Source organism: Sorghum bicolor, chromosome 3 (genome assembly GCF_000003195.3).
Source record: "Sorghum bicolor cultivar BTx623 chromosome 3, Sorghum_bicolor_NCBIv3, whole genome shotgun sequence".
In the NCBI taxonomy this organism is placed as follows: Eukaryota; Viridiplantae; Streptophyta; class Magnoliopsida; order Poales; family Poaceae; genus Sorghum; species Sorghum bicolor.
The window spans coordinates 62,981,391-62,999,226 of NC_012872.2; the positions used below are offsets into that span (position 1 = coordinate 62,981,391).

General features: G+C 44.3%; 4 protein-coding genes across 7 annotated transcripts; 1 reads left to right on the plus strand and 3 right to left on the minus strand.

Annotated features, from left to right (window-relative positions):
- Nucleotides 138-2,829, minus strand: LOC8072084 (optic atrophy 3 protein homolog). The gene is made up of 4 exons (XM_002458457.2): nt 2,375-2,829; nt 1,252-1,386; nt 973-1,059; nt 138-751 (listed from the first exon to the last, which is right to left on the minus strand). The coding sequence occupies exons 1-4, from the start codon at nt 2,501-2,503 to the stop codon at nt 581-583; spliced, it is 522 nt and encodes a 173-aa protein (XP_002458502.2). The 5' UTR covers nt 2,504-2,829; the 3' UTR covers nt 138-580.
- LOC8075590 lies at nt 3,055-4,851 on the minus strand. Its single transcript, XM_002458458.2, has 2 exons — nt 4,615-4,851; nt 3,055-3,977 (listed from the first exon to the last, which is right to left on the minus strand). Exons 1-2 carry the CDS (start codon nt 4,752-4,754, stop codon nt 3,398-3,400), a joined length of 720 nt encoding a protein of 239 aa, XP_002458503.1. The 5' UTR covers nt 4,755-4,851; the 3' UTR covers nt 3,055-3,397.
- Nucleotides 6,146-7,714, plus strand: LOC8075591 (trans-resveratrol di-O-methyltransferase). The gene is made up of 2 exons (XM_002456323.2): nt 6,146-7,253; nt 7,352-7,714. The coding sequence occupies exons 1-2, from the start codon at nt 6,405-6,407 to the stop codon at nt 7,652-7,654; spliced, it is 1,152 nt and encodes a 383-aa protein (XP_002456368.2). The 5' UTR covers nt 6,146-6,404; the 3' UTR covers nt 7,655-7,714.
- LOC110433899 (auxin response factor 3-like) lies at nt 11,696-17,836 on the minus strand. 4 transcript variants are annotated; one of them, XM_021456945.1, is made up of 11 exons: nt 17,055-17,836; nt 16,897-16,953; nt 16,261-16,443; nt 16,084-16,168; nt 15,148-15,238; nt 14,902-15,066; nt 14,332-14,448; nt 14,180-14,255; nt 13,186-13,348; nt 12,954-13,103; nt 11,696-12,860 (listed from the first exon to the last, which is right to left on the minus strand). In XM_021456945.1, the coding sequence occupies exons 1-11, from the start codon at nt 17,283-17,285 to the stop codon at nt 12,214-12,216; spliced, it is 1,965 nt and encodes a 654-aa protein (XP_021312620.1). In that variant the 5' UTR covers nt 17,286-17,836; the 3' UTR covers nt 11,696-12,213. The 4 variants fall into 4 exon arrangements, with proteins under 4 accessions (XP_021312620.1, XP_021312618.1, XP_021312619.1 ...); XM_021456943.1 differs by having other exon boundaries at nt 11,696-12,092; nt 12,199-13,103; XM_021456944.1 differs by having other exon boundaries at nt 11,696-13,094; nt 17,055-17,835.

Genomic DNA, 17,836 nt, shown 5'->3' on the forward strand with positions numbered 1-17,836 from the left:
TGCATTTTTCAACACGCTCCTGCTGTTCCGCATATCAAAGCGCCATGACGCCACAGATTTCATTCCATGAGCCTTATGTTGAGTAGTCTCTCAGGCTCAGACCATCGATACCTTTTACAAATCAATGTCTTACTGAAAGACCTGAAATACAGATTTATTGATGCATCTCTTGCGCACTATACACACACATTTTGACTAATTAATGACAGAAATTTAGAATGTTTCACTTTTTTGAATCCTAATATGCCCCTTTACAAATGGAGTAAAAGGGAAGTCAGTAAAGCAGAGCAAAGCATATGCCGGGCACGAGATGCAGATAGCATACATCATCTCAGTTCCAACTTGGGCATGTAAAAACTCTAAACTGAATGTCACGCCGCCAATCTGACGAACCGATAACAACTTCGATTCAGTTCAAATTCCTCTCGAGCACTATTCATTATCCACAACGTAACCTTCACCCTTTCGCCAGTAAACTTCAGTCGAATCAAATGTAACTGAGTAATGCAAGGGAAACAGAGGTAGTCTGCAGTCGGCCGTTCAGACCGCGGAGCTATCGACAGTTGCAGAAGTAGAGCAGCTACGCAGCTGTTGGCTGCTGAGTACCAGTAGGCTGTGCCGCCGCCTGAGCAGTGCCGAGGCCGCGAAACCCCGGAAGAGTCCACTTCGAGTACTGCCGCTCCATCTCGCTAATCTTCTGTTTCATGAGCTGTACTTCCAGGGCCAGTTGTTCATCCCTTTTCTTTATCGCCTGTCATTTGGACATGAATAATTAATTATGATGAAAGAGGCTTGAGAAGATGTACCACATAATATAGTTTCCATCAAGAACAGAGGAACCAGAAGCGATTTTTAAGATCAAATTTGTACTCTGCCTTGCATTTGTGTTCAAGAGATATCCTGGCAATGCCATGTTTCCATTAAAAATTGAACTAATGATTCCTAGGGAAAAGATGGAGGCAGTCAATTTACCTCAATTTCCTGACTACGGACTTCCTCTTTTCTGGCTTCTGACCTAGCACTTCTTTGCACCTCATAGATAATTGCAGCACCAGCAACCTGAGAAATTATGTGAGTTCACGTCAGCTATAGTCATTTCTAGGGTTTGATGAGTCATTGTGAAAATTCTAGAATGATTGGATTTTGTTTCTCATCATACATGAAAAGAAAACACTGTTAATCCTTTTTCTATCCATTTTACTTTGAAAAAGACCATTGCTATTCAGAACAATGCAAGTCAAGAGTACTTGCCGAGAAAACAAATAGTTCGCCAAGAAGATCTGCGGCAGCTTGAATAGCTTTCTCCTCATTCAGGGGCCGAATGTGAATGTCAGTCGCACGTCCATACACTCGCCTCTGCATATTTGTAGTGAAACGATGGTTTGCCTGGAAATGTATGCCATAAAATATGTCAGTTACAGCTGTCTCATAATGTATGGTGCAGAGCAATGTGATTCCATGCTTGCTAGTTCAGAACCAGAACCTATTCAGTTTACAGTAAGAGAGCAATACAGTAAGATGCGAAGAAAATAGCCATGACGGCAATAGGATAACAGAGCAATGCTGTTAACCTGCTGCATTTCCAGTTGTTGTACAATGCAAAACTGATTGTGAAAATTTTACTCAGAAGAGCTGAACAACATTTCTATATCCAAGAAGCTATTCCTCCATCAGACAATGTGCCCACATTATCAACATTGCAGAAGTATTTTACAAGGACTATAGTGGACTTCTTTTTGTGTGGTTCTGGTGAGGATTGTATCATTTGATAATGTTCCCAAAGTATGGGAGAATAAATTGGGCCTATCGTTACTTGATAGGCAATACTGATACAGCATAAAACACAGATTCAAGCCTAAACTGATCCCTAAGGCATCATTGCGAAATGTCCTCACAACTAGGGAATTCCTATTGGTATGAACATTCAGGGAAAAAAAAGTTGCACGGACTTCAGAAACTTATCCACTCCAAACAATTGATTAATACTATAATAAATTCACTATATTACTAACGATTTGGATCAATGCAGTATATCGGTCCAATATGGAGACAAAATTGAATCCCAGACAGCATTGCACATTGTAGAGATCCATTCCCCAAGCATTTCTCATCAGATCAAACCCAACAAGCCAAATCATTCCACGGACATTATGGCACGCTACAAACATCAAGAATCTCGGAACGCCCGCTGCATCATCGAAGCCGTACTGGCTAAAAACGATCAAGCGTTCAAGCAGCCTCAACTTGCAACTTATAGAAAAACGAACTGCAAGGAGGAATTTCTCCAGGGCAAATCGAAACGAAACCAAGCATCGGCGCACAGATTGCAGTACGGAAAAAATATGCCAGACGGGATGGATGGAGCGTCGATCACCTGCGCGAGTCCGATGATGAGACCGCGGAACTTGGGGTGGATGCCGGCGTTGTACTTGAGGCGGGCCGCGATGGGCTTGCTCAGCGTCCGGAACGCGAGCGAGCCGAGCTTCACCAGCGGGAGCATCATCGCCCCCTCCTCAACGACACCGTCGATGTTGCTGCCGCTCTAGTCTCCTCCTACCGAGCTCGCCGAGGGGGAGGAAGAGCCCGGGGTTCTGCACTCATATGACGGCGTGGTCCGTTCCGTGGGCGTAGGTGCGCGGCGGCGGAGGTTGTTGCTCGCCGCGCTTCCTTTTTCTTGGAGAGGAAGGAGGCGGAGCGAAGGGGCGCAGAAAGAGTGGGAGTTGATGCCCCTCGGGTTCAGGCTTTAGTAGATCGTTTTGTTCCGGTAATTCCTTTTATGCCCCTTGATGATGACCTATTCTCCTCGGCAGGATGTTCTAGGATAACATGATGCCTACAGGAGTCATTGTTAATACAAAATCACTAAAATAGGAGTCACTCAAGTTTGAACGGTGTTGCACAAATCTAAGCGCAGAATCGGCAACTAGTCCAGGATGAACCAATACCGTCCCTGGTGCCCAGATTTCTGGAGGTAACAGCGAGCAAGATAACACCAGTCACAAGATATAATCATAAACAAGTTTAACTGCCACAGAGGAATACCAAAGTCGCCAGTAAAAAACTTCAGCAGAGTGTCACTAAAAACTCGTCTTCTAACGACGGTTCTCATCTCATCAAACCTTATTCCATGATTCACAAAGCACAACAAGGCTACGATTAAGTAGACAGAATATTAGATGATTGTAAAACAGCCAGTGAACTCAATCGTGGTCCTTCCGGGCATCAGGCAAAATATGCTAGTAGCTATGAAAAATAAGGCATCGACAACAAAATTCACATTGAAAACAGAAGCTACAAAAATTTCTCAGAATTGTACATGGTGGTCTCCCTGACAAAATTTCCATCCCAGGCTGCCAAGTGTGTGTGCATTTCGTTCCTCACCAAGTGCGCGCGCATTTCATTCTTCGATGTGTGAAGCATGGTGCACGCACATCAGCCATGTGCCATCAACCTTCTCGAAAATGTTGGTGGCGATTTGCTTTCCCCAAGTTCTTCCTTTGGTCTTTACCACTTCCAAGCACGTGACATAACCAAGGTTGCCACGGATGTGAACCTCTATATTCTTGAGATCAATATTCAGTGGAAACTCATAATCTGCATTGCAAACCATCTCCCAGCTTTGCATGACCACATCATAACCCGATATCCGACCTGCAGCAGGATGTATAACATATACATGGTCACCCTTAGCCCAGATAGAATACATTGCAGCGATATCTCCATTCTTGAAGGCATTGTAGAACCGTGCATTTGCTGCTAGGAGCGAAGCTTTAGCATCCTCATGGAGGATACGCAGATCATCCCGGATCTTCGCTGCACGGGCATAATCTTCTTCCTTGATTGCTCTGTCTAAATTTGATAGCAGAGTATCTTCATCCACCAGATCCTCAGTTTTTGGATATCCATCAGCCTCCCCACTTTTAACATGGGCAATCGTGGATCTTCTCAAGTCGGAACCTGCGGTTTGAATCCCTACACTGAAGATGACATGTTAGGCATTCTGAGAATAGCATCTGATTCTTCATTTCTAGTGCAATGCATTTCATGATTGCACTCATGAAAATATTAATCATGACATTTTCTGCTAGGATCAATGTTCATCAAATCCTTCATTAAAAACTACATGTATCTGGAGGATATATTGGGAGTTAGGGACTCTAGGTTGGGCAGGAGTATGGACATTTGAAAGTACAGCCGACTGAATAGGTGTTAGAAATTGATGATTTCAAACTGAATAGGTGTTAGAAATTGATGATTTCAAGCATTATGGTCACATGTTTACCACCTCGAGGCCCCAATCATGAAAGTACCCTATCTAGGTTTTCATATAACTAAGGTCACACTAAATAAGATCATTGGATGGCTGTCACCCACACAAGTAGTGTATTCAACAAACAAAATGCTGTCTGCACAGGTCAATCCCATATCTGGCAAGATCGCTGATCCAACCACTAAATTACTCCCCAATACTATTCGAACTTGGAAGGGGCAAGAGAGAACGGGGTAAAGGCAAAACCAAATCTGCGAAGTAGAATCATTATCGGTCAACTCATGCGTGACCTCGAGCAACTGGGTCAAGAAATCGAAGATTTTAGGCGAGATAAGGGGGCTCACAAAGTTCTATCCGAGCAGCGTCGTCCGATGCAGAGCCGCGTAGGGGTGGAGCTGATGCTACAAGCCAAGGAGGCCGTTTCGCGGAGCCGCACAGTTGGAGACGGCCGTAACCATGGGCTAGCAGCCGGCGCCGCTGACATCGCTGGAAATTTGTCGCCGCGGCCACGCAGGTGAGGTTTTCCTCGAAATCGTTTCCTGTTCTTCCCCTTATAAAAACTATCTTTGACTATCACAAGTGTAGTAGTCGTTTATCTTGGAAATACTTCTAAATACGTCCCTAAAGAATCACGAAGTTCCATTTTGCTCCCTTAGAAATTGAATACATGTTACACAGGTCTTCGTGCACATTGCAAGCATCAATATAATGAATCTTTTGAAGTAGTATTAGACCTTGTTTAGATGCCAAAAGTCTTTAAAATTTGACGCTGTAGTACTTTCGTTTGTATTTGACAATTATTGTCTAACTATAGACTAACTTTAAAAGATTCGTTTCGCAAATTACAGCCAAACTGTGTAATTAGTAATTCTTTTATCTATATTTAATATTCTGTTCAAAGATTCGATATAATGAAAATCTTGTAATTTTTTTGAAATTTTAGGTGCATCTAAACAAAGCCTTTAGTTTGGATGCACCTAAACCTAAGTCCCGTTTCTTCATCCGTACATGATGCAAAAAGGTGGGAGATGGTTTCGACTAATTCCATTTCATCTATACATGCATATGCAAAAAATTGTTCAGCGCACAAAATTCAGAATTTTTAAACATATTTTTATTTATATAATCTTTAAGAAAAGATAGACTTTCTAATGTATTAGTCAAAGGATCATACAAAGTAATTTTGATTCATCGTCCAAAATGATCTCATTTTATAAGAATTTTCCCCTACCAAACGATTGAACAGAAGAGAAGCTAGAAAAGTAACATTAGTTTATCACCGGGACCTTGTTTCCATTTTGCAGTGTAGATGCTTATACATTCATCATGGGTATTTAATTTACATATTGCCAAAGAATAACGATATGTTTGGATACCCTACTCTAAATTTTAGAGCTCTAAAACTTTAAAGCACTTTAGCTTAGTCTTGAGATCTAATATAAAATAGGCTAAAGTCCAGCTAACCGAACAATGAATTCAACGGTACTCGAGGAAACTAATCAAGCTCACTTCATCAGTGCATCTATAGGGAACTTCGCATAGCCTGTTAGTTTTGACCCGATTGCATATTGAAAAAGATCTACCACATTACAATTTGCGTATAACTAGATGCTATCAGTAATAAATTAGAGTGCGAGCTGATTCCGCTGGCTACTGATTAGTGATTACTTCTACTAGTATTTGCAAGACGAAGGCCTTGTTTAGTTCAACTCAAAAATCAAAAAGTTTTCAAGATTTTTCATCACATCAAATCTTGCGGCACATGTATGAAGCATTAAATATAGATCAAAACAAAAACTAATTGTATAATAAATCACAAGACGAATCTTTTGATTCTAGTTAGTCATGATTAGACAATATTTACCACAAATAAATAAAAGTGATACGGTAGCAAAATCAAAAAAATTCCACATCTAAACAAGGCCGAAAACGACAACCACACCATTCTTCGTCTTCCGTGGAACGCCTGTGAGTAGGCACAAAGAATCTAGGAGCCTTTCAACGAGTACAAACGTGACACTACGATAAAATACACGGACACCGTTTCTGTTGACCTCAAAGCTCAAACCCAAATACCCCTACTAGCTAGTTCTTGCAAGTTGCAAAGTGCACCAAATCTCCAAGTTAGCAATCCATGGACACCAGCCGCGACAGGGGCCTCACCACCGGCGACGAGCTCATGCAGGCGCAGGCCGAGCTCTGGAACCACGTCTTCGCGTACACCAGATCCATGTCCCTCCGATGCGCCGTCGAGCTGGGCATCCCCGACGCCGTCAACCGCCTCGGTGGCGCCGCATCGGTCCCGGAGCTTGTCGCGGCGCTCTCCCTGCCGCTGCCCAGAGCGCCGTATCTGCGCCGCCTCATGCGGCTGCTCGCGCACGCCGGGTTCTTTGTTTTTTTTTTCGAGATCGGGGATATAGCCGGGTTCTTTGTCTTCGACGCCGCCGCTGCCACCTATGGACTGACCCCGCTGTCGCGCCTCCTCGTCTCGACGGCCACGCCCGGTGCCGGTGGTGGGCAGGGCGGCCTCTCGCCGTTCGCGCTGGCCATGCTGCACCCCGTCATCGTGTCGCCGTCCATGTCCCTGGCGTCCTGGTTCCGCGCCGCGGACGCCGCTAACGCCGCGGCGCGCGTCCCGTTCGAGTCCGCGCACGGGCGCGACCTCTGGGCGGTGGCCAAGGACGACCGGGAGTTCCGAGCGGCGTTCCACGACGCCATGGCGTGCGACGGCCGGTTCGTGATGGACGTGCTCGTGCGCGGCCACAGCGACGTGTTCCGGGGCCTCGCTTCGCTGGTCGACGTCGGCGGCGGGTCAGGCGGCGCCGCCAGGGCCATCGCCAACGCGTTCCCGCACATCAGGTGCAGCGTCCTGGAGCTGCCGCACGTGGTTGCCGCCGTCCCGACAGGCGAACTTGGCGGCGTGGAGTTCGTCGCCGGGGACATGTTCGAGCATGTCCCCAAGGCCGACGCCGTCCTCCTCAAGGTCTGCCGGCGCGCACATCGCGTGCGCCGTCTCCTTTGCCTTGTGTGAAACTGATGAAGAATGACATTGCGCGCGGTTGCTGTGTACTTGTTGTGCAGTGGATCCTCCATGGATGGGACGACGAGAACTGCGTGCGTTTGCTGCGGCGATGCAGGGAGGCAATCCCTTCGAGGGAGGACGGCGGCAGGGTGATCGTGATGGACCTGGTTGTGGGATCGAGCCCGGCAGACGAGAAGGCCACGGAGACGCAGCTGCTGTGGGACGTGATGATGATGGGGGTGGTGGGGAGCCCCGAGCGGGACGAACGTGAGTGGCGCAGGATCTTCCAAGACGCAGGCTTCAGCGGCTACAAAATCGTTGCCCTCCTCGGGATCCGGTCTGTGATCGAGGTCTACCCTTGATTTTCTTAGGCCTTGTTTACTTCCCATAAAATTTTGTAAAATTTTTCACATTCTCCGTCACATCGAATCTTTAAACGTATGCATGGAGTATTAAATATAAACGAAAATAAAAACTAATTGCACAGTTTGGTCGAAATTGACGAGACGAATCTTTTGAGTCTAGTTAGTCCATGATTGGACAATATTTGTCAAATACAAACGAAATTGCTACAGTGTCCATTTCCCAAAAATTTTCGAAACTAAACAAGGCCTTAGGACAAACGGACAATCACACTGTTCTTCGTGTAATCTGAACGCAATGGTAATAGATTTTCGTCTGTGTCATATTCTACCTTTATAAAAAAAAAATTCTTATATATACCAATGATCCGTGATGTGATAAGATCAACTTTGATACCAAACCATTTTTTTTCTTAAAAACCTTCAGGTTCGTTCCGTTATTTTTTTCCCTCAATGGTTCCTACCTAAAATTTACTCCCATTAAATTGCTGCCACACTTGTTTCAAGTCTTTTTTTTCGCAAGCTCGTATTCCGTTTCATGTTAGCTTACCAGTCTAATAGGAGTACTATAAAGATGGAGAGTCTTTTATTAGGTTGTTTTCACCTGACCAAAACCTATGCCCCACGATGGACTCACTTGACAGGTTTTGAATGTTGAAGTTTATTACATCACACTTCCTATGTCTCAGTCGACTGAGATTTGCTAGTTGTTTAGGCGACGGCGCTCGCACCCCACACACGCATGCTTCCCACACATTTCGTCCCGGATCCTCCCTCTCAACCCATGCGCTCGACCAGAGTCTGAGCTCGTGGCTAGGGTTCCGACGAGACCTCGCCGACGTCAGGTAAGTTTTGTGTCCTCTCTCTCCGAACTCTCCCCCTCTTTCTTCTCTAAAGCTGGCGAGTATAGAAGGAGTTTTGGGGAGGTAGGCTGGCTATACAGTGGGAACGGCAATCGGGCGGCTTTTGGGGCCCTAGCAGCGATGGAGGCATTCAGGTTAGGTCACAGGGTGGGGGTGTCATGGTCGTTCTTATAGGAGTTGGAGAAGAAAGCAGCGTTGGGAGGGAGGGGGGTAGAGGGGAAGAGGAAAGGTTGCCACCGGCACGGTAGGGTCTCGGCGGACCTCCGACGGCGAGACCCTAACGCGTCGTGGCGGGGTGATGGGCGGCGACAGCGATGGGATCGCGCGCTTTGGGAAGACAGTGAACAAGAGAGCATGTCAGCAGGAAGAAGAACATGTCTTGGCCATTGGATGAAGATCGAACAGATGAGCTTTGTTGTCTGAACGAAGCAAAATTTTTAGGCCCCTAGAATATAGCATCACCCTTATTAGTTATTACACTGTCATAGCCACATTTGTAAAAATGTTTCTCTACACCTAATTTAGACGCCCAAACATGCATGTCCATACATACCCACCCTTGTGTGTCATCCCTATGCATGTGTCAATCACAACACAATCAAGCATGATCTCCTTTGTCCACCTTTTTAGCTTTTATTTTCACAATCCCTTCCTCAACCTTACATAGTCCTCCTCCCCCACAATAGCTTAAAAGAAATTCCTCCCCCACAATTATGCGATGTTTACTCCTCATCGTGTTTTGGCTTTCATTTAGGCATTTGACCGAAAAAAAATCCCGTATATGTGTTCACAGTCTTTCCTTACCAAGATGATGCATGGTCATGCAGCAATTATTAATGATTCCCTATTTTATTTTGAATTTTATTCACTTCATTTTTATGAATTAGATCGCCTCTCCCTCCAACTTTGGCCAGAATAAACTATTGTTTGTTTTGAGATACTCTCTATCAATTATTTAGTTGATCTAGTTTATTCCTTGACAAGATTTGATAGTTTTCGTTTCTCACTGTATAATTTGAGTTTTGTGAAAAAAGAATTGTGGCTGGTGCAGCTTTGCTTGAAACAAACATTAACATTTTATCGCATGGCGTGTCACACTTAGATGTGGCAATCTACGGCAGAAAACCAAACATCCTCTAAAGTCCACAATATTGCATGATCTATCCTAATCTCCAATAGCAACACTTAGGTGGCTGAAGCTCTAAAATATGTACGAGTATGACGATACTCCCTTAAGCTTCAACGACAGAAAGTCATCAAGTATAAAGGTATTTATATCGATATAAACTCCCAAAACACTACTAGAGAACAGACCTTTCGTCGATGTGCCAAATAAGCTTTAGTCTTGACATTTTTAGATGTACCAACCGGGACTAAAGGTCTCAACACCAGACCTTTAGTCACTAGAGAACAGACCTTTCGTCGATGTACCAACCGGGACTAAAGGTCTCCCTTTAGTCCCGGGCCGGCGAGCCGGAACTAAAGGTGGAACTTTTAGTTCCGACCCCTTAGTCCCAGCCCGCCACCCGAAACTAAAGGTGGTTTTCGAACGGGACAAAAGACCGGTCCTGCAGCAGTGAAAGTAGACAAGCCTCAGGGCAAATTCTCTTTGACGACACTATTAGCGGTGAAGTGATTCTACTAGAGATATGGGGATACTCTTACCTTTTTTTTATACCCACCTCGGCTCTACGGCTTCATTAACAGACGCATGCTCAGCCAAATCGTGAGCAACAAAAACATTTACAAATTTAGGGAGGGGGTCAGTCCATATCCATGACTGGCCTGGGTCCCAACTCATACCCATACTAGCAAGTTCATGCGCGGACGAATTACAAGATCTAGGAACATTATACACCCGACTACAGTTGAAATTTTCCTGAAGGAGACTATGAATATCAGTGAAGAGGCCACCACCAATGAAGAGATCTCTGGTCCGACGTGAAAGCTTCTCGCAGCTGGGACGAATCTGTTTCAAGCTCTACTTGGGAGATGCCAAAATGCTCGGCGGCTTCCAGCGCATGCTTACATGCCATACTATTACCTACCACTCCTGTAGCATGTAGGCCTTGTTGTGGACTTATTTTACTAATGCACTTTACAAGCATCTAGGTCCTTAAGCTCTGTTTTGATTCATTATCTGCTAATAGTTAGCTAATAGCTCATATCTATTAGCTACTTAGTAGCTGGAGGTTGTTTTGATGCACATCTAATGAAAAATGCTACTAAGATAAATATTAGTTGTTATTATCTTATTTGGTTCAACTAGTGAGAAAGTTATTATCTATTGGTCCAGCTAACAATTAGCTATTTTATTAGTTGCACATGTTTAGATACAAAAGAGATAACTATTAGAAGATAGCTATTATACATCTATAGGTATCAAATAGGGTCTTAGATAAGTGGTAAGTATTTTAACCATTAATCAAAACTGTACCATTACGACCGGCAAAGTTGTTCGAAAGGACATTGAAAGTTAAGTCACAACGAGATATATGGTTGTCAAGACAGAGGATCTTCTAAATCTAAATGGCACAAGGAGATGAAGGACACTTATAGTAGTATAGGTCTCTAGCTTTCTGTCCTTTTTTGTGAATTACTCTCCATCTTAAATTGCAAATCGTTTTAGCTTTTCTAGATACATGCTACGTATCTAGACAATTTAGAATGAGGGAGTAGCTTTCAATCTTTTGACAATACTAAGGAGGTAAAAGCTAGTAGCTTGGCGTAGTCGAGCATAGACTTGATAAGATACTCATTTGTGAAATTCTTGCACTAGATAGCTCAAAGAAGCCCAGAAGTTAAACAGAAGGAAATTCTTGCACTACGTACCTCAAAACCCCCCAAAGGTTCAACATAAGGACTTAGGAAACATTGAATTCGACAGTTCCTGGATTTATTCCTAACACCGTATGATCTAGTGGTTAGAAAAATGTTAAATCAGACAATTGCACAGTTACCCTGCTTTAAGTGGTACTCCAATAATTATGCCACTGTAAACTAGCCGCTGAAACGCCAATGAATGCTACGGTGACACAGCGGGATCATCCGTTGAGTGTATTTCCAAAATCTCAAAACTTCATAATCCACTTGAATTGACCAATAAAAATCTAAATGACTTATTTTTACAAAATCAGAGTCTCCTACCAAGCCAACAGAAGACATAACTTGCATGCAATGAAGAACAGAGTATTCACACACAATCCACCAGAATAAAGATCCATAAGCAACAGAGCTTAAAACATAGCATTTGCCTTACATCTGATACAATCACACGGCCTAGGCGACTGCAACCAGGGCTTGTGATTGTGAGAGCTAAAAAAAGTCAGGAGCTGATTTAAAGATACATAGACGGTACATTAAAGCTGACAAACCTTCCCATGAATCTAAAATCTGCGAGCCAAGTACTTTTAAAGCAAATAGCACTACAGTTCTGAAGGATCAGCCACATAAGTTACAATGCAGTGTCTCTGGATATCCTGAGACTAACCACAATAGCTTGCATGGCAGGGTGAGGCCAGGCGAGGAGTGGTTCACCAACAATCCTTCGTTTATTTGTGCAAATGACTGCTTAGCTTGAGGCAGACCAATAGAGGGAATGATGTCAAAAGGCAGCTTATGAAGTACACTGGGGTACTGGGAAAGTAAAACTTCTAAGAATACATGGAAATACTCGGCAACCTTATTGAAGTAGCATCACATTCCAATGGGGGCAGCACACAGAGCCGGAAGAGCAGCACTCGGGGTTGAGCAGTTGTACCCAAACAGATCCAGCATCCGTGGGTTCTGGCACTCAGGCTCATAGCTCACTTCCTTGACGCCATCATCATCTGCTGGCAAGATCTTCTCAGTCAAGGAGAAACCAAAAAGTCTGCAGCTAGTTTTGCGAACCTCCCCTCCACCAGACCCAAGCTTACCAGCATCTCCAGGTGCTGAAGCTCTTCTAGTCTCAAACTGATCCAAGTTCATTTGATCAGGTGTTTCATGCTGTGGCTTGGTCCAAATTTCCCTCCGCCTATCAAATGGGCCAGACTGCTGGCCATTTGTACCTCCACCACCAAACTTGCTTGCCAGTCCAAGCTGCGGAACCACAGTTCGGTTAAAAATATTATCAGGGTAGAGAGAGGGCACTTGTGCTCCTGGCGGAGTAGATAGTGTCAGACAACATTCTTGAGCTGGGGCTGATAATCCATTAACAGCAACTGGGGTATGCATATAACTATGTAGCCCATATCCGCCTTTCAGTGAACAAGCCTCAGACATCATTCCTTGGAACATAGGAACTGCCCGAGAAATTTCTTGACCTTGCAAGACCTCTGAGAATCCAATAGATTCATTGAAGCCTACAGATTGGTAGGTAAAACCAGAGTTATGCACTGCGAGTCTGCTTGTTGGAGCACTCAATGCGCAGTCACGTGCATTACTAAGAAACCTACTAGCATCAGAAGATTGAAGTTTTGCAGCCTCAGCAGTTTGAGGAGCACACGGAACATGACGAGTCCTAAAACCCATCAATTCTTGACCTTGCAAGACCCTGGGTAACTTTCCAGTTTCCACGGAGTCAGTACAACCATTCCCTGTAACATCTAATGTGACAGTCAATTAGCATAGAGGTTAAAGGATAGCATACATATGTACAGGCATTAGTCTTGTGCTATGAGAGCTTACACATTGTTGGAACGTCCAAATTTCCCTGAGCACACAACTTGGTTCTTTTAGAACTAGATGCGGACAGAGAATGAGCAACAGAGACAGAACCACCAGCTACCTCGATCTCCCATGGAGATACTCTATCTTGGCCGTTACATTCAGCACCATCCTCCCATCTTACCTGTATAAAAAGGCAACACTTTAGCAACCAGATATTAATAGTGCAGTTCATCATGAACAGATAGTTATAATTTGATTATCATAAGTGAAATGGCATATAATATCTCTCATTTCCAAAGGAAAACAAGTCAAACATCATCAGTTCTTGCAAAATGGTAGAAATCTTCATCATTATAATTTGATAGTCAAGAAATACTTGAACCTTTTTTTTATAAGAAGAAATGCTTGAACTCAAGGTCAAAACATAAAACAATTCCAAGTTACTAGGAATATCACGTGTTAGCAAAATTTTCAGTATCCAGAGAAGCCCTCATAAAGCTTGCCCAGGGTCTTGCAAGGTCAAGAAATTTGGACGTTCAGGCTGGTGGTATGATTCAAATCTCCTCATAAGCTTGCTACAGTTAGGGTTACAGTGTATTTGTGACTTTACCTTGGTACAAAGAATCGGAAGAGTTAGCACAGCATGCATCATGCGAGATTATTTCCAACAGGTCAAATATAACCATCATAAAGCAAATAATAACAAGTTAACAACAGTATGACACTAGTATTGTCTCTGCTGTTGCATCTCTCTTGTGGTAGGGGTAAGGGGTTATATGCCAAGTCCCTGCTTTATTGGTCAGGGTTGTTGGGCGGGCGGCTGGAATGTTAATTTGGTTAGCATTCTCCTTCCTTAGCTCCCTTAACACAAGACTGCACTAAAACAACATTTTTTACCAGAATCCAAACAATCTTCAAAAGAATATACATTTACAAAAGCTTCCCAGGAGACCAGGAACTGGCAATGATAACATTCAGACTAGAGCTTAACAAAATAAGCTGAAATGCATACCAGCAGGCTTCTCCACTTCGAGCCAGGCCATTTCATGGGATCTATTTCACTAATGCGAACAACCATTCCAGATCGCCTAAAAAACATAAAACATAAGAAACAGGAAACAAATGCATACAACAAAAATAAAGTTGAATTGAGAAGAAACAGACCTTTCACTAACATCTTCATTATGGCACTGAAAGTTGATCCTTGCTCCAACACAGACTGGATGATTGAGGCTCTTCAGGAACTTATGGTATGGAATAATATATTCTGAAGCAGTAGCTCTGCAGAGAAAGAATTCAAATTGAAACGAGTCAGATGATCTTTTATTATTTTATTCTAAACCCACACAGCTTTACTCGGCAGGTATTGAAACATGTCTTGTTTTTACAAGGATTTCGACTGATATTTTGTTACATACTAGCATAAATTAAAAAAAAACTATATCGTGGAGTAACTTTGGCAACAAATTATATTTCTATTATATATGTATGTCCAAAAAAGGTTTCAGGTTCGGATTTTTTTGACCCAAAAACTGTGGGGGAAATCCTCCCAGGAGAGTAAGAAAGTTGCCCAGCATATCAAAGTTTAAGTTTCAAGCACAATCACTGCTTAACTTTTAACTGTTGAACTTCTTGCAGTATGCCATCTTATCAACGTGCCGAATTGTAGCAATTCAGGACTACATGTTTGATCTAAAGTCATTGACAGTATAAAAATGAATAATGTATTTTCACCTTGGATTGTAAGAAATGTGAAAAACACTTCTGTGCTTCAAGGAATCAGCTACAGCCGACAATGTATGCCGCTTTGTACTGTCACTACTGAAATCTTCAAAAAGGGCCTCATTTTTAAGCTGAATGGCTCTCCGTACACCAAGCCTTAGTTCACCATCATCACCTCTACAAATATTAAAAAAGAAGAAACTTGCTTAATAAAGATACACAATGCACCTATGGCTACCACATGGTTCATCTGCTTACCGGAGAAATAACACAGCATCCCCTGAAACCAGTTTCTTTTTATTGACAAATGAACTCCATCCAGTAGTCAAGAGATGCCTACGAGGCTGACCTGGAATGCAAAGCAAATTCATCACTTGCTTGAACTTGAAGAAAATAACAGCACTTCCATCATAATAATAATTCAGATTTCATAATAGATGACCAAAGCAACTCAAGCAACACCAATATCAGCTGGACCATTATTTCAAAGATACTAATTCTTGTACTCCCTCCGCCCCAAAAATAATGGAAGTCTTGCTTCCCGAGGAGTCAAATGATCTAAGTTTTGACCAAATATATAAAAAAATGTATGATATTTATGATGTATCATAAGTATCACTAGATTAATCATTGAATATATTTTCATAATAAATCTAATTGAAGATCCAAATGTAGATAATATCTTTTCTAAATCTAGTCAAACTTAAGATTGTTTGACAGAGGGAGTAATAAACAACATATTGAATGTAATCTTTGGCTATTCGCAGTGCACACAATATTCCAGGAACATATCAATATTTCATGTCACGCACATATGCACGCGCGCACGAACAACACAAGTGTGTGCGCACACACACACACACAACAGAAGTTATAAAACACAAAAGAACATAATGTGAAACAGAATTCACATCAAGAAGATTTGGCCAATGCCAAAACAAGAAAATAGGAAATCGAAAGCTTTGAAGCTACAACAGCTACATGTTTCATATTGGTGATCAAAATATTCATACAACATTTACGTTACATTTAACAGATGTATACAAAATAAGAAAATAGGAAATCTTTAATTGCCTATGTATACAAAATAATATGGAAGCAACATTGATGTCATACCAAACATTCATTTGAAACTTAGTAAATACATTTTAAAAAGGGCATCATTCACTCCTTGTCAAGTAAAATTGATCTCACCCCTATATATATGACGAAACTTCCATTTAGTTCCATGCAAATCCTTGGCAACCAGCTCTTGAGAAGGCCTGAGCTGATTATAATCCTATGAAATACAGCAACTAAATGTGATTAGCACTGAAGCACAAGACACAGCGCAGTTTCAAGAGAAATGGCTCAAAAGATCATCAGTATCACCAGAGGCGGGAAACAGTCCTCAGCAGCACGGCGAGGAACAGAGAACCCTCCATGCGTGCTTGTGTCAGAGGCTGTAAGCGTTTTGCAGAACATGTGCAACATCCGGGACTTCCTTTCAGCATCCAAATCCTCCATGTCATCGTCCCCTTCAGCTCCGCCGCCGTGCAGATTTCTCCCAAATGCCTGAGGCATTAAGATTTGTGGTTCATGCATTAAACAAGACAAGAGAAACGGTATTGTTTCATATGGAAAGTGCTCTTTTTCATCTCTCAGGAAAAATCCCACATTCCGCCCATATTTCTTGCTACAATGATTCACTAGGTACTGAAATAGTATGCCAATAGTAGTATGCCTATTCCAACCTAGTAGCTCAATTACAACTAGAACTAAAAATGTCTATTTCAATTTATCTGCGCCTCCCCATTCCCATACCAACCTGAGCAGCCAAATCTAAAAGCTTACACGGACGCACACCGTACAAACGCTTACACCACACTGGACACTGCCAACAGAAAAGGAAACAGGGTTGACACACATATCAACCCAAAAATCTTCTCCAAACACGGGGAACATGAACCTCAGCGTCCCCATGAACATGCGAATCCAATCGGGTGATTTTTTTAAGGACATTTTTACCTCGCCTTCCGCAACCAGCGCCAGCCGCGCGTACACCTCGTCCGTCGCCGCATCCGCCTGCACACACAGCCATGCGAGCCTCGTCATCAAGACAATGGAGCCTCAATACAGCCGCGCCCCCAAAACAGACCAGATGTGGCAAGTACTGCTGCACTCACGCATAGCTCGACATCCGCGACGCGGCACACCACGTGCGGCGGCAGGTCCGCAGCGACGTCCCCGCCGCCCGCCGCGGCTAGGTGGCCCTGCGGCAGGTACACGACCAGGCTCCCCCGCCGCGGTAGCGCGACCACGGGCCCCGCGCACGCGTGCCACAGCTCCCGGCTCACCGGCGGCGGCGGGCGGCGATCGTGGCCCTCGCCGCCCACCATGTTGAGATCGATTCCCATGGGGCGCGCCACCACCACTAGGGTTCCGGTTCGTGTTCCGGCGCCCCGCGGTTAGAGCGCCCGTGCGGTTCGCCGCTCGCCCCGCTCCAGGACAAGCCGGTTAAAAGGCGGAGCCGACCGCGACCCGGCGGGGAGGAAGCGAGGAGGGGCAGGGGGAGGAGGACGAGGACGAGGAGGATGAGCACCCCATTAATGCCTCCGGGGCCGTCGCGCTCCAGCCATCTCCTTCTCAGTCAGTCACTCAGTCATCAGTCAGTCGCTCAGGACCCCATGCCGCTCTGCTCCTGCGGCGACCGCTCCCTCCCTCCTCCTCCCCTCCTCCCTCCCCCCCACACCTCGGCTGCCGCGATCGATGCCGGTCGCTGTTGCTTCCTGGGCCGCTGCCGCTGCGTCACTGGTCTGAGGCTTACCCTGCGACGCCCATGTCTTTATGACGCTCCTGTTTCGTGAGCTGCTGCTGATGTGAACTTGTGAAGAGGGTGAGGTGGGGATGAGAGGTGCGGGGTGAGCTCGGGATGGATTGGATGGGCTGTTTCCTTTTGCCCTTGGGC